Here is a 16,206-nt window from a genome sequence, read left to right as displayed (position 1 = left end):
TTGTGCATGTGTCCTCCTCCTCCTCCTCCTCCTCCTTCTACTTCCTCTGCACCTGCCTGCCTGTCTGCCTAGGGCGAGGGAATCACTATGCCTACTACGCCTATCGGCACCACGAAGGTAAAACTCCACCACACCTCCTCTCTGTCTGTTGCAATGGCTGATGGGATTTATTTGAGGGGGGGGAGGGTCTCTCTCCCCTTCTCTCTGGCCGTACAGTATCTTTTTTTTTTTTTTTTTTTGTAGTTGTTAGTCATTGTCGTTGTATATCTCCTCCTAATCAAACATGGATACAGCCCAGAGAGTTCAGACAGTTGAAATATTTAGTTAAGTGTTGATGTTTCGGGGTTTTTTCTTCTGCTGCCGGAGCTGAAGTTAAGAAAACAGACAAAACAGGCTCTGGTTTCAGAATAAACATCTCTTAAATAAAAAAAAGGGGGGGAAAACAAAACTTCAAAGTCACAACAACACGTTTTATAACATAATATGCTTTTGTAAAATTACTGAACAAGCCGCCAACAGCAGAAGTTTTTCATCGTAGCAGCAAAGACTGGAATAAGATAACACAGTTAAGGTAAACCATTAATTTACAGGCCGTTATTTATGTGATAATGTCAATAAATAGCCAAAAAAAACAATTAATTGTGTAGTAATGTCAAGAAATAGCCTAGAAATAAGAGTCAGTTTCATAGTAATGTCATAAATGTGTCATTTTCATAAAGGCAAAAGATTTCTCGACATTACTATGAAATTGACTGTTATTTCTAGACTTTATGACGCAATAATTGTTATTTCTTGGCTATTTCTTGACATTATCACGTAATTAGCGTCCTGTAAATTAAAGGGTTACCGATTTTAACATTAAACCTCTAAAGTGAGTTGCAGAAATCTGTCGGAGAGTGACTCATATTAATGTAAATAAACCTAAAAACATTCCAGTGTATCCATGATGTCACTTTTTAAAAGTTTTTTTAAAGTGTTTTATTGTTTTCACTATAATAATCTGTAGGTGCTCTGAGGTCCACGCAGCCACTGTTTGCCCCTGTTTCCTCCTCAGTTAACTAATGTGCTGCTTTGCTTTTTACTAAACTCCTGTTTACTAATGATCAATAAATTCACTGCAGCCACCCACATGTTTTTTTTGTTTTTTTCACCACATTAGCTGTGCACATCCCAGAATACACCCGTTTGTATTGACTCTTTAGTGATGTGTCTGTCTGTGTTTGGACGGTCGATAAGAGTGTGTGAGGTTAAATATGTCCTGGTGCTGCTTGTGTGTTAAATGTGTAAAAGTTTATGTTCAATGCTGAGTCTAAGTGTTTTTCTGTGTGTGTGTCTGTGTCTGTGTGTTTGTGTGTGTGTGTGTGTGTGTTTGTGTGTGTGTCCAGACGGCTCAGACTCACGAGACAAACCAAAGCTGTACCGGCTTCAGCACAGCATCACCGAGGTCGGATCGGACTGCACAGAGGACGGAGCCATCCAGGTAACAACGATCACTCTCTACAACTACGTATATATTAATTCTATAGCACGGATTTCAAAATAAAAGCATCCCTCATACATATCATTTGTTGCATGCGCCTTTATTTTGAAATTCCCTTTCCACATAGAAGCATTGGTATTATTTTTTTTAATACTTTGTTGCAAGACTGCACAGATTATTTTCTGTTCTCCGTTACACATATTTCTTTTTAGAAATTAGAGCAATCTACGACGGAATATTAGGGCCACACAAATAAAAAAGTCACCAACTTCGAGAATAAAGTCGTAAATTTACGACTCTATTCTCGTAATGTTATGACTTTTTTCTCATAGGAAATGTACGACTTTATTCTTGTAAATGTACGACTTTATTCTCGTAATTTACAACTTTATTCTCGTAATGTTATGACTTTTTTCTTGTAGGAAATGTACGACTTAATTCTCGTAAATTTATGACTTTATCCTCGTAATTTATGACTTTGTTCTCGTAATTTCCGACTTTATTCTCGTAAATTTAAGACTTTATTCTTGTAATGTTATGACTTTTTATCTTGTAGGAAATGTACGACTTTATTCTCGTAAATTTACGACTTTATTCTCGTAATGTTATGACTTATTCTCGTAATTTATAACTTTATTCTCATAAATTTATGACTTTATTCTCAAAGTCTGTGTTTTTTTTTTGTTTTTTTTTCTCAATGTGGCCCTAAAACTGGTCAGAAGTTTTCTGTATGAATTAAAATATTTTAGTATTTTTTATTTAAAATCATCATATTTTATCTAAACGACTCTTAACACATGTATGTTGTCGTCTGTCTGCAGCTGCTGGGTCCGGGTATCCTCCCCCACCACTGTAACCTGATGCACAGCGAGGGCATGGTGACGGTGACGCCGCACGGCCCCGACGCCGACACCTTCGTGGACGGGCAGCGCGTCACCGAGACGACGGTGCTGCGTCCGGGCTCCACCCTCCAGTTCGGCTCCGCCCACGTCTTCAAGTTCGTGGACCCGATGTTCGACCAGGGAGGGAAGAGAGGGGAGCCGGGGTCCATGATGAGGAGCCGACACAAGTCTGGGTGAGAGAGTGTTAATATATATAAACACTACTCACAAAACGTTAGGAATATTCGGCTTTCAGGTGAAATGTCAGAGTGAAGCTGAAATGCATCTAACCTTTACAGGTGAACTTAATCATGTGACCTTCTCTAAACTTGTGTACAGCTGTTCAGTGTTTCAGTAATTTTTGCACAAGTTGCTGTTCTCTGACAAGGAGCTTAAAGGAGAATTCCGGTCATTTTGGACCCCTAAATCATTGTCCTGATTAGGGGTGGGAGAAAAAATCGATTCACATAAATATCGCAATATCTTTTTTGACGATTCTTTTTTCTTTTTTTTCTTTTTTTTTTTTTCGAACTTTTTTAAATATTGTGCAATGTGCATTTGTTAGCCTTTTTTACATACAGAGAGTACAGGTTTTGAAAAGGGTTTAAGTTAACTTTATAATGGAGTATGTTAATTTATAGGCTCCTACAGTATTTGTGTGCAGATAAATGTTAAAAATGCAGAATAAAAATCAAGAGAATCGGCAATATCATAGAATCGCAATTTAAATCGAATCGCCATCCAAAAAATCGTTGAATCGATTTAGGGGTCAAAAATGGCCAGAATTCTCCTTTAACAGCAAAATTCAGGTGTTTGATCCATGAATCAACCAATAAATGTCCTGGTTCAATTAGAACTGGTTTAAACAGTCGTCCTCATCATGCTGTTCACATTTTGACATCATGAGACCAAGACAACACCTCACAATTGATCAATTGTTCAATCAATCGATCAGCCGTGTAGAGGCTGGTAACTCTGTAACCCAGAACCTCAATGACTTTTGGTTGTCCTTCAAGAAGAGTGGGGTGTCTCAGCAGACAAGAAGTCCACCTGTGGATAGCATGAGACGTCGGTGTCAAGCTGTAATTGAAGCTCAACTTAAGGGCACATGACAAGTTATTGAGACATTTTTTGTTGTGGTGTGCCCACCACTGTTGTTGTCTTTTGTTTCAGTAAAGTGTTTGAGATGAGTAAATAACCAGTGCATGCTTCTACTGAAATGCTCTACTTTCATAATATAACATCACTGTAGCGTGAACTTTTCACATTTTCCATACATTTCACTTAAAAGCCAAATATCCCTAACTTTTTCTGAGTAGTGTATAAACAGTGTGTGTGTGTGTGTGTTTGGGTAGAAGAAAAATGGTCATTCCTTTCTTCCTCCTCCCTTTTTTCCTTTTCATCTTCCCCTTCTTCCTCCTCCTCTCGTCACCCTCTGTACACACTGTGCCTCGGAGAGTGTGTTATTGTAGAACGAGGGAGGAGAGAGGATGAGGTTTGGAGTTGGCAGGCAGAGCGAGAGATGAAGGAGGGAGGGAGGGGAAAAAAAAAACTAAAGAGGAGGAGGGAAGTCTGAGGTTGAGAGCGCGAGGAAATGAGAGGAGAGGAAGAGCGGAGGTCTAGGGTTATGGCTGCCCTCTAATCTGATCAACATGCTGCTGGGTGTGGCCTCCTGCTCGCTGCTGCTGCTGCTGCTGCTGCTTCACACACCGACGGCACAGCAGAGAGAGAGAAAGAGAGTGAGTGTGTGTGTGAGAAAGTTAGAGATGATTGAATGGGCGTCTAATGACTCGATGGATGGATAACGCTGCGAAACGGAGAGAGAGGTGTGTGAGTAATCAACCCTGTTTGTGTTTCTGCATGAGTTAGTTCTTTTGAAACGATCCGATGCTGCTGCTGCTTCAGCTTCTCCTGTGAGCTCTTTAAAGTTTGTCAAAGGCTGATAGAAACTTTGTAATGTGTTTGCGAAAGGTGTGTGAAAAAGTGAAGGATGAAGCTTTTTATTTGCAGTGTTTTGAGGTAAAAACAACAGAAAACTGACTTTTGTGTTCATGTTTCATCTGTTTATCTTGAGTTTAGAAGCAAAGCAGGTTTTTGTAAATCCAAAATGACAAGTGTTGGTGTTTGAGATCATTTTAATTTAATCGCACATTTCTCTCTGTGGAGATTGGAGAGTTTTCAAAGTGTGTGGATATGTGTGTGTGTGTGTGTGTGTGTGTGTGTGTGTGGTCCAGTGGTTGTGTTGAAGGCTGAGGCTCCCTCAGGTGATTTTCATTAACACCAGAGAGGAAGAAGAGCTCATCAGGCTCCTCGTCCTGTGTTTGTTTGGGTTTCGTCTTTGTCTTGTCACTTTTTTTTAGTTTTTGTTTTTTTAACACTAGAGGATGATCACTAATATTATATTCAGCCACATATTCATTAGTTTACCACGATCTCCTAATAATAAAAGCAGCAGCCAGCAAACGATCCGATCGGGCTCCCAAAATGAAATTGGATGAATTATCAGATAATCAGATTAACCTTGGAATGTGTTTTTTTTTTTTTTGCACGGAGTGAGGAGTGAGGAGGAGGAGGACTGTGGTGGACTTTGTACATTCAGATTCAGGTTTCTTCTTAATGAAGAGTGGGAACGGTCACAGCAAACGAAACAAAACCTCTTTCAGTGTTTGTGTGGAGCGTGTGAACGTGTCTTGTTTGTTCAACAGGTGACATTAAAAGCTGCACTGATCACTGGTTAAATAATGAGGTGTCACCACTGTTGTGTTTTATAGCATCTTCACAAGAAAACAGAATAGAAGAGAAACTATTTTTATTGTCATTAAAGTGCAGCTTCAAATAGTGTTAAATGTGTTGAAAGTAGAGATGCACCAATCTGGCTTTTTCACTCCCAATGTAGACACCGATACCTGACCTTAGCGTATCGGCATATCGAGAGTGAAGGCATCAGGCTTGACTTTAACACTACTTTCCCAATTTTGTAAAACATTAGCTGCGTTTCCAGTAACTCTTGGAAATGCGTTAAACCTAAATATCGACATAAAAAACGCCTACATTTCGAAAAACCTCTCAAATATCGCCAAAACTTTTTTGAAACTTGGTTTTTCAGATGTGTCGATATAAGAGTGTATTGCAAAAAATGTAATGGAAACACTTTTTTCCAGGTCCGAAGCTGATCTTTAAAGCAGATATCAGTGGAATGTTTTTGTTAATATAAGTCCTAAATAGTCCTATTTTCCGTCAGCAATCACTTACATGAAGTATTTCAGCCTAAACACGAGTCTCTCCGTCACTCTGCTCTGCTGTAACCCGAGGAGAAAATTTTCCTTGTGGGATACAAGTGTTATCCAATGAGGAGAGAGAACGGCATGAAGGGCTGTGTGTGCAGCCAAGGGATGCGGGTGAATGTGGTGACGTAGCACGAGGACCAATTGATGCCTGACAAGGGCGGGGGCTGCTAACTCATGGTGCGTTCAAAGAAACTCGTACTTTGTGTTTTTCCTTCCTGTGAAGTCATACCAGTTCGATCTGGTACGAGTTCACGGGTCGGAAGTTACGAGTGGCCGTTATAGGGAACTTTCACAGACAACAGGATGGTAAAAACACGAGCTACGGGTTACCTGGAACGCTACCAAGTCGTAGTTGTGACTTGAAGCTGTAACTTACGGTTTCAAAAGCCTGCCTTGAACGCAGCATTAGCCGAAACGGCCGTGAAGCTGATATCTGCTTTAATAATAATGTATTTTCTTGCACTTTTACAGACACTTAAAGTCGTGGAATAAAGTTATGATAAAATAAGTGAACTTTTAAAACAGTGTTAGACACAGTTAGATATTAAAAGTTGGTTTTGAAAAGGTGAGTTCTGAAGATCTTTGACGTCAATCCCTCCACCTCTGGACAGATGTTTGCCCTAAAATAAAAGCTAGCAGCTGTCAGTCTGGTGTAGTACAGTAAGTGCAGTTATTTGCAGCCAAAGAGCCAAAAAAACCACAACAGAGAGTTACAATTCATTCATCAAGTGTGGATGTGTGAAGAGGTCAGTGTTTAAAACAGCTGTTAGATGACCTTGATAAGTAGATAATCGATCAGTGATGACGAGTTCACGGCCTGTTTGACGGTCGTTAAAACGGCTACTGAGTGGATTTAGAGGATGAAAGTAAAAATCACTCATCAGTAGCGCATCTTCAAGTGTATTTAGATAAAACGCAGCCCTCTGTCTCGTCTCTGGAGACCGAGCCTGATGTGGTGGATGTGGGTTTTAGTTTAGTTTCTGGGCGGTGCTCCAACTCTGCTGCTGCTGCTGCTGCGCCGGGACTTTAAACTTTTCCCAGAGATACCTGGTTCAAGTGGAGCTGGAGGAGACGCAGCAGCCACAGTTTAAAAGCGATTTAGAGCCACAGTTTTTCTGGCGTGACAACATGTTTTTTTTATTTTTTTATTAAGAAGCCACTTGGCAGCTGAACAGATGATCCTGTAGCGTCTGAGTGTTCACAACTGTAATCCGCTGCCTCCTCGCAACAACTTGGGTCGGGACTAGCGTCACCACCAATATTCAGCATTAGTCAGTGAGAGAGAAAGAAGGAGGCGGCAAAGGTGTTGTTGAAGCTGAAGTGTTTGTTTTAACAGTTTATTAATTATTTAATTTGATCAAATTAGGAGCTATAAGATGATTAGTGAATTAGTCAACCGCCAGAAAATCAAAACAACAGCTATTTTGATGATCTTTATAAGCAGAAATATCAAAGATTTTCTAGTTTTGGCTCCTTGACTCTGAGAATTTGCTGCTTTCTGCTCTTTTATATCGTGGTGAATTGAATATCTTTGGTTTTTAGACTGTTGATTAAACAAAAAAAGACATTTGTATTCATTTGTATTTGTATACATTTGATGACATTTTCAAACTATTTGTAAAGCAAAAGTATCAGGAACAATAAGATAATTAATGAATTAGTCGACCGCCAGAAAATCAAAACAGCAGCTATTTTGATCATCTTTACAAGCAGAAATATCAAAGATTTTCTAGTTTTGGCTCCTTAACTGTGAGAATTTGCTGCTTTTTGCTGGCAAATTGAATATCTTTGGTTTTTGATTGAACAGAAAAAGACATTTGATGATATTTTCAAACCAAGTCCGTCTGCCGTCTGCCCAATTTCACGTGAATGCAGCATGAAAAATACGATTGAGTTGCTGCTTGCGATATATAAAACCGCAACACTAGATGGGAGTAATTCCTACACAACGTACCTTTTAAAACATCAAACCTGCAGGAATCATAATGTTTAAGATGGTAAATCTGTGTCTCTGTTAATGGTTTAACCCACTTCTGCTGGTCATTGTGCAACGTGACAAAGAGTTTCTTGTCGACGACTTTGTCTGTGTGTGTGTGTGTGTGTGTGTGTGTGTGTGTGTGTGTGTGTGTGTGTGTGTGTGTGTGTGTGTGTGTGTGTGTGTTAGTGGTGCACTGTTTGTTTGACACCGATGCCCTCCTGTCATGTGGGGCGTGAAAAGCAGAAGCCTGCCTTTTTTAAAACCGACTGCTGCCACACTCAATTACTGTCACTCAAACAAACACACACACACACACACACACACACACACACACACACACACACACACACACACACACACACACACACACACACACACACACACACACACACACAGAGCGGCCGGCTACCTCCTTGCATGGCCATTCTACATCTAATTAAACTGTTACGTAAGTGTGTGTGTGTGCATGAGTAAAAAGCAAACTGTCTGCATGTGTTGTTGAGTCATTCATTTACTCTGATCCAGCTCTCTCCTCCCTGTGCAACCAGTTAGATGAGTGACCGCGTGTGTGTGTGTGTGGATTAAGTCGGAGTCTCTTGTCGTTGTCAGAAATGAAAAGTCAGGTCCTCTTCTTCTAAACTGCTGTGTTCATGTCGTCTCTCCTGCAGCAGCGTACCAGAAACCACCTTCGACCTTCACGGAGACGTCCACAGTGGAGCGGCGCTGCCCACCAGCAAGGTAACACACACACACACACAAAGAGACACATACACACACACACACACTGCATTTCAATTATTTAGTATATACAGTATTCTGCACTAAAATTGTGTTGGAGCAGCCTACCTGTGGAGAACAAAAGACATTTTTTAACCTCTATGTGACCAATGATGCACCTGTTATGTGTTGTTTTTCTTCTGTCGGGCTTTTATTTTGGCATTTTTTCAGTTTTAAATACCACGTGTCACAAGATTTTAGTTTCACTTTATTTTATTTTCCATTGGATTGGTCACTAGAGTCACAGTTTTCTCCTTGTTTTAAGTATCTTTTTTTTTTTAAATATCTGTACAGGTCTTTGTAACTCTGTTTTAAAAAAGAAAATGCTATGTAGATAAAGTTTTTTTTATTATGGCGAAGAAACCCCCGCATGTGGATGCATAGATGTGTGGTGTGTTATCGCCACAATAAAACAGCTTTTAGCGAGTAAAGACTGTTTTTATATCTATAATAATGCAGTGGAATCACTTTTGCACACCGGTCGACAGAAAGGTGCGTCGGAGGAGGAGAGCAACGTGGACTGACGATGAAACTCCTGCACACTTTCTTCTTACTTGTTTTATTTCATGCTGTTTATGTCGTCGGTCACGTCAGCTTCAGTAAATTAAATCGTAGTGAAATTAAATCTGGTTGAATCTGTTTCCTGTTCTCAGAGCTCAGGAAAACTGGAGATGGAGCGAGGGATGGTGAAGCCCATGATCAGAGGAGAGCAGCAGGACAGCAGGTCACACTCTCTCTATAGCACTGTTCCTCTTCCTCCTCCTCTTCCTCTTCTCCTTTTCCTCCTCCTCCTCTTCTTCCTCCTTCTCCTTCTTCCTCCTCATCTTCCTCTTCCTCTTCCTACTCCACCTCCTCCTTCCTCTTCCTCCTTTCTCCTCTTCCTCCTTCTCTCCTTTCTTCTTCTCCTCCTCGTCCTCCTCCACCTCCTACTTTTCATCCTCTTTCTCTTTCTCTTCCTCCTCACTCTCCCCCTCTTCTTATTCTTCCTCATCCTCCTCTTTTTCCTCCTCTTCGTCCTCCTCCTTCCACATCCTCCTCCTCCCTCCTTTTCCTCCTCCTCATCTTCCTTTTCCTACTCCACCTCCTCCTTCTTCTTTCTCCTCTTCCTCCTTCTCTCCTTTCTTCTTCTCCTCCTTCCTCCTCCTCGTCCTCCTCCACCTCCTCCTTTTCATCCTCTTCCTATCCTCTTCCTCTTTCTCTTCCTCCTCACTCTCCTCTTCTTATTCTTCCTTATCCTCCTCTTCTTCCTCCTCTTCCTCCTCCTCCTTCCACTTCCTCCTTCCTCCTCCTCTTCCTCCTTTTCATCCTCCTCCTGTTCTTCTTCTTCCTCCTCCTCCTCTTCCTCTTCTTCCTCCTCCTCTTCCTCATTTTTTTCCTCCTCCTCTTCTTCTCCCTACTTATCTTCCTCTTCTTCCTCCTCATCTTTCTCTTTCTCCTCATTCTCTTCTTCCTCCTCCTCCTGTTCTTCTTCTTCCTCTTCCTCCTTTTTGTCCTCCTCCTCTTCTTCCTCTTCTTCTTCTTCCTCATCCTCCTCATCTTCCTCCTCCTTTGTCCTCCTTTACCTAATTTTCTCCTCCTCTTCTTCTTCATCTTCCTCTCCCTCCTCCTTTCTCCTCCTCTTCTTATTCTTCCTCCTTCCTCCTCCTCCTCCTCCTCTTCCTCCTCCTCACCGTGTGTCTGTTCTGTCTCCTCAGGTCTCAGGACATTTCAGTCGACAGGACGGAGTTGACTCTTCCCGCCGGCATCGAGTTCAGAGACAACTGTGAGTGTCAGTGTGTGTGTGTGTGTGTGTGTGTCTGTGTCTGTGTGTGTGTGTGTGTGTGTGTGTGTGTCTGTTCCCGCTCAGTGTGTCAGTGACCCAATCAATACCTGGAAACTATTGATCCCTTTTTTTTGTTTAATAGTTTTGTCCGTACAGAGCAGTAGAGCAGCGACATAGACATCAAATAATCTGATAAAACCCGTCTCCTCTCAACCTGCTGACCCTCACTCGGACCCTCGAGGTGAAAATGGAAAAGCTTTTGCCCCATGACATCATGTTAAATGGGGCAAAATCAATAACTTGCAAGTTTTACAATACAAGCTGCGTGGATACATACAGTGTAGTCTGCACTGTTTAAATACATCTGGGACCAGTGACACTATAATTATCTATTAATATACTAAAAGGATAGTTCAACATTTTGGCAAATTGGCCCATTGCCATAATCCCTATAGTCATAGCAGTAGGTTCGTTACCTTTAATTGTCGGTGCAAGCTATTTTTAGAACGGCGGAGCAGAGCCGCGAGCTGCTCAGAGCTACGCTACGGAGGCTCATGGGATTTCTTGGTTTCCCTCATCAAACTCATTAAATACACAATCCAACAACTCCACAACGCTCTGGTGGACAAGTTGTGACCTGCACATTCACCACGCTATGAGATAATAACACAACGTTACCAGACAGAGTTGTTTTAGAGGGAAATACAGCTGAAAAACTGCCTCTGACCGACGGGAACGCGAATCAATGGTTTTGCATGAATTTACCTCTAAAACAACTCTGTCTGGTAACGTTCTGTTATTATCTCATAGCGTGGTCAATGTGCAGGTCACAACTTGTCCACCAGAGCATTGTGGAGTTGTTGGATTGTGTATTTGATGAATCTGATGAGGGAAACCAAGTTCTAAAAATAGCTTGCACCGACAATTAAAGGTAACGAACCTACTGCTATGACTATAGGGATTATAGCAATGGGCCAATTTGACAAAATGTTGAACTATCCCTTTAAAGTGTATGTGAAAGATCTCCTCATTATGAAGAAAAGCTTTCATACAAATAATTAAAGTGTAATAATAATCAATTCACATATCAAATCACTGATCAATAGTCAGTCAAACTGCATCATATGTTTTATACCGATTTGAGCTCCAACGGTCAGTCTAAGGTTAGGGAGGAATCAGCTGTGTCACACGTGTGATGAGCCAATAAAACGTCTGCGTTGCGGCGACGCCTCCTCCCAGTTTAGCTGCAGTGGTGAAGCGTTTGATGTCAAACTGGTTGCAGCTGCTGCTCCTCGGCAGCGTCACGACAACAGATCCTCCTCGTGTGCGTCACTGTCTTGAAGAAGAGAGAAAGAGAGAGAGAGAGAGAAAAAAAAAACACTTTTCAGACTCGACTTTGAGCGTGTGGTTTCTCCTGTTGCATCGTGGGTAACGGCACCATGACCCATCAAGAGGAGAAGGAAGAAAAAAAAACTCAACTCAAACTCTGTTTTAGCTGGAAAAACAGATGATCTCAGAGTTTGACAAATATAAACTCGGTGCAGTGAAGCCCAGAGCGCAGGAGGAGGAGGAGGAGGAGGAGGAGAGTCAATAAACAGAAGAGGAAACATCTACAAGAGAAAGACAGGTTGTTTCTTTTGAAGATGATCTGATGAAACCTGCAACTAATTTATGAAATATTTATTTAACGTCCCGGCTGCTACCGTGTTTCAGACAGGAGGAGGATGATGATGACGACATTTCCTTTTCTTTTTATTGGCTGTTATGTTGTTAACAGTTGAAACGCAGCAGGACTGACCTGTGATATCACATGTGATAACATAACACAACATCTGTCCACTCTGTGTATTTTCATAGATCGAGCTCTGGTTTATTTAATTCTCACGCTTTCTTCGAAGTTCGATTCCCACACTTTTGTTCCCGACAGTTTGTCCTCTTGGTTGAAAACCTGACAACTTTAGATTCAGACCCGGTCCACACCAAACGGAAACGAAAACGTCCAGAACCGGATTCGGTCTCTTCATCCAAACCTCAAACAACGTTTTTAGACCTAAAAAAAAACAAAAAAACAGAAATTTTCAAAAACTCCTTCTGGGCAATAGACGTCTGAAAATGCATGGAGAAGGAAAACAGGTGGCTGGACCAGAAACATAAATATAACCTGTAGTCATGGATACAGTAAACAAAGATCAGACCAGAACTCTTTTAAAAGTTAAATACTGCCCACTGGTGTGGCAGAAGTGCACAATGTTTTTATTGCGTTTTTGTATTTACATACTGTATGGACAGAGTTTTTTTTTTTTTAAACATTCTGATGTGAATGTGGATTTTTTTGGGAAACAGAGGAGAGAAAAACTCAAAATTTCAAAGGTTTTACCCGGGTACGTGTGGAGAAGACCTCAGTCAGGAGAAAATACATCAATTTTTAAGTATGACTAGATGCAAGTGTCAAGTGGTTTGACAATACACAGGAGTTAAGTTAAATCTGGACTCAAATGTGGAACAAATGTAATTCACTTCTGCAATGCAACACTATGTTTCTCGACAAATTTGACATAATTTGACACACTCTTTAGAAGAAAAGTTTTTAGGATCTGTCCTGCTCAGGATTGTCAAAGTGTATTAAAATCCAAATATAGAAACACATCCTATCTATCTATCTATCTATCTATCTATCTATCTATCTATCTATCTATCTATCTATCTATCTATCTATCTATCTATCTATCTATCTATCTATCTATCTATCTATCTATCTATCTATCTATCTATCGGGCCATTCAGTCTGACTTTCATTTAAAAAAAAAAGGGTTCAGTACATTTGCATGTATAGTACTAGAACAAAATTAGACAAAGGGTATAAGACAGAAACATCACTAAAAACTCCAGACCGATATATTCCAATAAATATATTTAAAAAGTTACGTTAAGATATGTTTTATTATGAAAAAACAGATGTGTAAAAGTCATCATATTGCACATCTGCCTCACTAACTATCTAACGCCCGTGTGTCTCTGTGCAGCTGAAGACACCTTCCTGTCGGCCATCATCAACTACACCAACAGCTCCACGGTTCACTTCAAGCTGTCGCCCACCTACGTCCTGTACATGGCCTGTCGCTTCGTCCTGTCGCCCACGTACCGGCCCGACATGTCGCCGTCGGAGCGGACGCACAAGGTCATCGCCATCGTCAACAAGATGGTGAGCATGATGGAGGGCGTCATCCAGGTCAGTACCACCGCCACCGCCACCGACACCACCGACACCAACCTGCTCTTACTGTACAAACCACACCTGTTACCATGTGATGTCACGTTGAAACACACACACGCCACCGTCGCCACCCGCCATCGACATCGCCGTTAGTGTGGCCACGCCTCCTCCATTCAGCTCCTGTGTGATGATCTGATGTTTTTTTTTTGTTTTTTTTTGCTTAATCCCTTCGCCCATTAACTGTGTTCTTACAAACTACAACAGGTGTAGTCGTTGTAAGGTGTGTGTATACGTGTGTGTGTATACGTGTGTGTGTGTCTATTTCTTGCAGCTCCTATGTTCCAGCCTTGGCTTTTGTGTTTCGTTTGTCTACCTGTCAGTGTTACAGTTACAAACGCTCGAGCTGTGAAGCCTGTGCATGGACCTATCACTGATCAATAGAGCTGGAAATCAATAAGAAAGTTTAGTTTTTAGTTAAACAATAAAAAGATAAGATAAGAAATTAGTTTAGTTTAGTTACCTTTATTTAAACTCGTTAGTACACTGAGGCGAGCTTCATTTACAGTGCAGACGAAAGTACAAAGCAAAACAAACAAAATACAGAACAGATATACATAATAAAATACAGTAAAGCACAGAAACAGAAAAGATCAGAGAAAACAATTACAAACGGAGGACAGGAAATTAGTAATTAGTGATTTCAAATTACTTTATTCATCCAGTTCTGCAGCAGCAAACATCAACGAAAGGAATAACAATGCACTATTTGTTAAAAAAAAGAATAGTAATGAGCGGTGATAATTATAGACTATAGAAGTGATTGATTACTGGTATGTGCAGATATAATATTGGTGTAATGCTGCATGCTTCTTGGTGTAAAAAACACAAACATCCATATTTAATACAGTTTTTAAAGGAATACTTCACCCAAAATCGATAATTCACCAATTTTCTCCTCACCGTCATGCCAAGGAAGGGTTTGGAGAACTTTCAGAGTCATCATTGTTGAGGTTCGAAGCTCAGTCGTACACAAAATAATGTCGGATAAAGGTGTAAGCATTAAGTAAAAAAAGAAAAAAAAGAAAATTGAAGTACAGACAAAGAGGATCATGGGAAAAATTTACACACTCACACACACACTGTGAGCTTTTGTGAACACCCCTCCCTCGGTAATGCTCAATAAAACACCAGTGCTTTTATTAGTGCCATTCACTTTTATTTGTTCAGCTCACAGCCAGTTATTCAGTGCCCTTGGTATGCAGGGAAGTTATGAAAGAAAACACACATGCACACAGATACACACACACACACACACGCACACACACACACACACACAAAGACACACACACTAGGACTGTTAAGACTAAATCTATTTCAGTCCGTGCGTAGTAAGATTTCCACTTTTACAGCGTTTTCAGGGGGAAAATATCTTTAGCTGCTGAGGAATGTGGGAATGTTGAAGCTTCCTACTTCACATAAGTTTATAATCTGCGTCAGTGTGCCCAGTGTGTGTGTGTGTGTGTGCGTGTGTTATTATTGTCAGGAGATTAATTAAACGGGCACAGACTGAGCCGATCTCCAGTAGAACAGGATATTTGTGGAGCGTCTCAGGACCAGGAGGAGAAGTAGAAACTAGATCCTGAAAAATGGGCTTCGACTGAGATGTTACAGTCTGTCCTTTGTTTCCATAGTGACGCTCTATTCAAATAATGTACTCACTGCATAAAAGATGTTTAAACATTGATAAGCCGTTATAAAAATGACGTGTAATAACATGGTTAACAGAGAGAGTGACTCTTCACACTGAGACGCTGTGTTTACTCAGATGTGTTGTTAAACCTGAGCATGATATTCTCCTTTTTTTGGTGTTTTTTTTTGCCTTAAATCAGTGACTAACCTGACGTCGTTGTGCACAGAGGCTGCATTTCTTCTCGTTATGTAACAGTTATTGTGAAAATGTGAAATTTGACAGTAATAATGACATTTTAAACCGATGCCTGCTTTGTGTTTTGCACAGTTTGAGCTTTGTTCGCTGCATTTGAACCTTGAAATACTCACTCAATACAACATACATTAACTAAAACCTGTATAAATATCAGTTATATATAATAATAAGGTAACATTTTAGCTTTTTTGTCAGCGTAAAGTATAAAAAAAAAAGTGATAAATAGCTTCTAATTCACATTAAAGAGATTTAAACTTAAAGGGATAGTTAAACATTTTGGCAAATTGGCCCATTGCCATAATCCCTATAGTTTTAGGAGAAGGTTTGTTACCTTTAATTGTCGGTGCAAGCTATTTTTAGAACGGCGGAGCAGAGCTACCCTACGGAGGCTAATGGGATTTCTTGGTTTCCATCATCAAACTCATCAAATACACAATCCAACAACTCCAAAACGCTCTGGTGGACAAGTTGTGACCTGCACATTCACCACGAAAACGAAACGAAAATGAAACGTTACCAGACAGAGTTGTTTTAGAGGTAAATTCAGAAATTTCTTGCTGAAAAACTGCCTTTGACGGGAACGCGCATCAGTGGTTTTGCATTAATTTATTTGATGAGTTAAATGAGGGAAACCAAGAAATCCCATTAGCCTCCGTAGCGTAGCTCTGAGCAGCTCGCGGCTCTGCTCCGCCGTTCTAAAAATAGCAGACTATATTGGACAAATTTGCTAAAATTTTGAACTATCCCTTTAATTCAACATAAATGTATACATTTCACACACAGTCTTGTATTGTTTTCTTGCCCAGTTGTAGTTTTCAGCTGATTCAAGACGGCTTTACATTATCAACCATGACTCTGTGTTTGTGTGTGTGTCAAAGTGTA

At 40.6% G+C, this 16,206-nt stretch overlaps 2 protein-coding genes across 10 annotated transcripts in view; both read left to right on the top strand.

The window, feature by feature from the left end:
- The window catches only part of vgll2a (vestigial-like family member 2a), a 261,801-nt gene that overhangs the window by 110,058 nt on the left and 135,537 nt on the right, over positions 1 to 16,206 (top strand). The gene's annotated exons all lie outside the window — the stretch shown is intronic.
- Positions 1 to 16,206, top strand: part of afdna (afadin, adherens junction formation factor a) — a 129,717-nt gene that overhangs the window by 50,686 nt on the left and 62,825 nt on the right. For all 9 annotated transcript variants that reach the window (XM_084000675.1, XM_084000680.1, XM_084000673.1 and 6 more), the window contains exons 9-14: positions 1,386 to 1,480; positions 2,302 to 2,555; positions 8,295 to 8,364; positions 9,057 to 9,127; positions 10,098 to 10,165; positions 13,189 to 13,394. In XM_084000675.1, the coding sequence (XP_083856801.1) occupies positions 1,386 to 1,480; positions 2,302 to 2,555; positions 8,295 to 8,364; positions 9,057 to 9,127; positions 10,098 to 10,165; positions 13,189 to 13,394 (764 nt within the window). The remainder of the gene's footprint in view (positions 1 to 1,385; positions 1,481 to 2,301; positions 2,556 to 8,294; positions 8,365 to 9,056; positions 9,128 to 10,097; positions 10,166 to 13,188; positions 13,395 to 16,206) is intronic.

This window comes from Trachurus trachurus, assembly GCF_905171665.1.
Source record: "Trachurus trachurus genome assembly, chromosome: 24".
Taxonomy (NCBI): Eukaryota; Metazoa; Chordata; class Actinopteri; order Carangiformes; family Carangidae; genus Trachurus; species Trachurus trachurus.
Note: the sequence above shows the minus strand (reverse complement) of the source record. Positions and strands in the feature narration are given on the sequence as shown.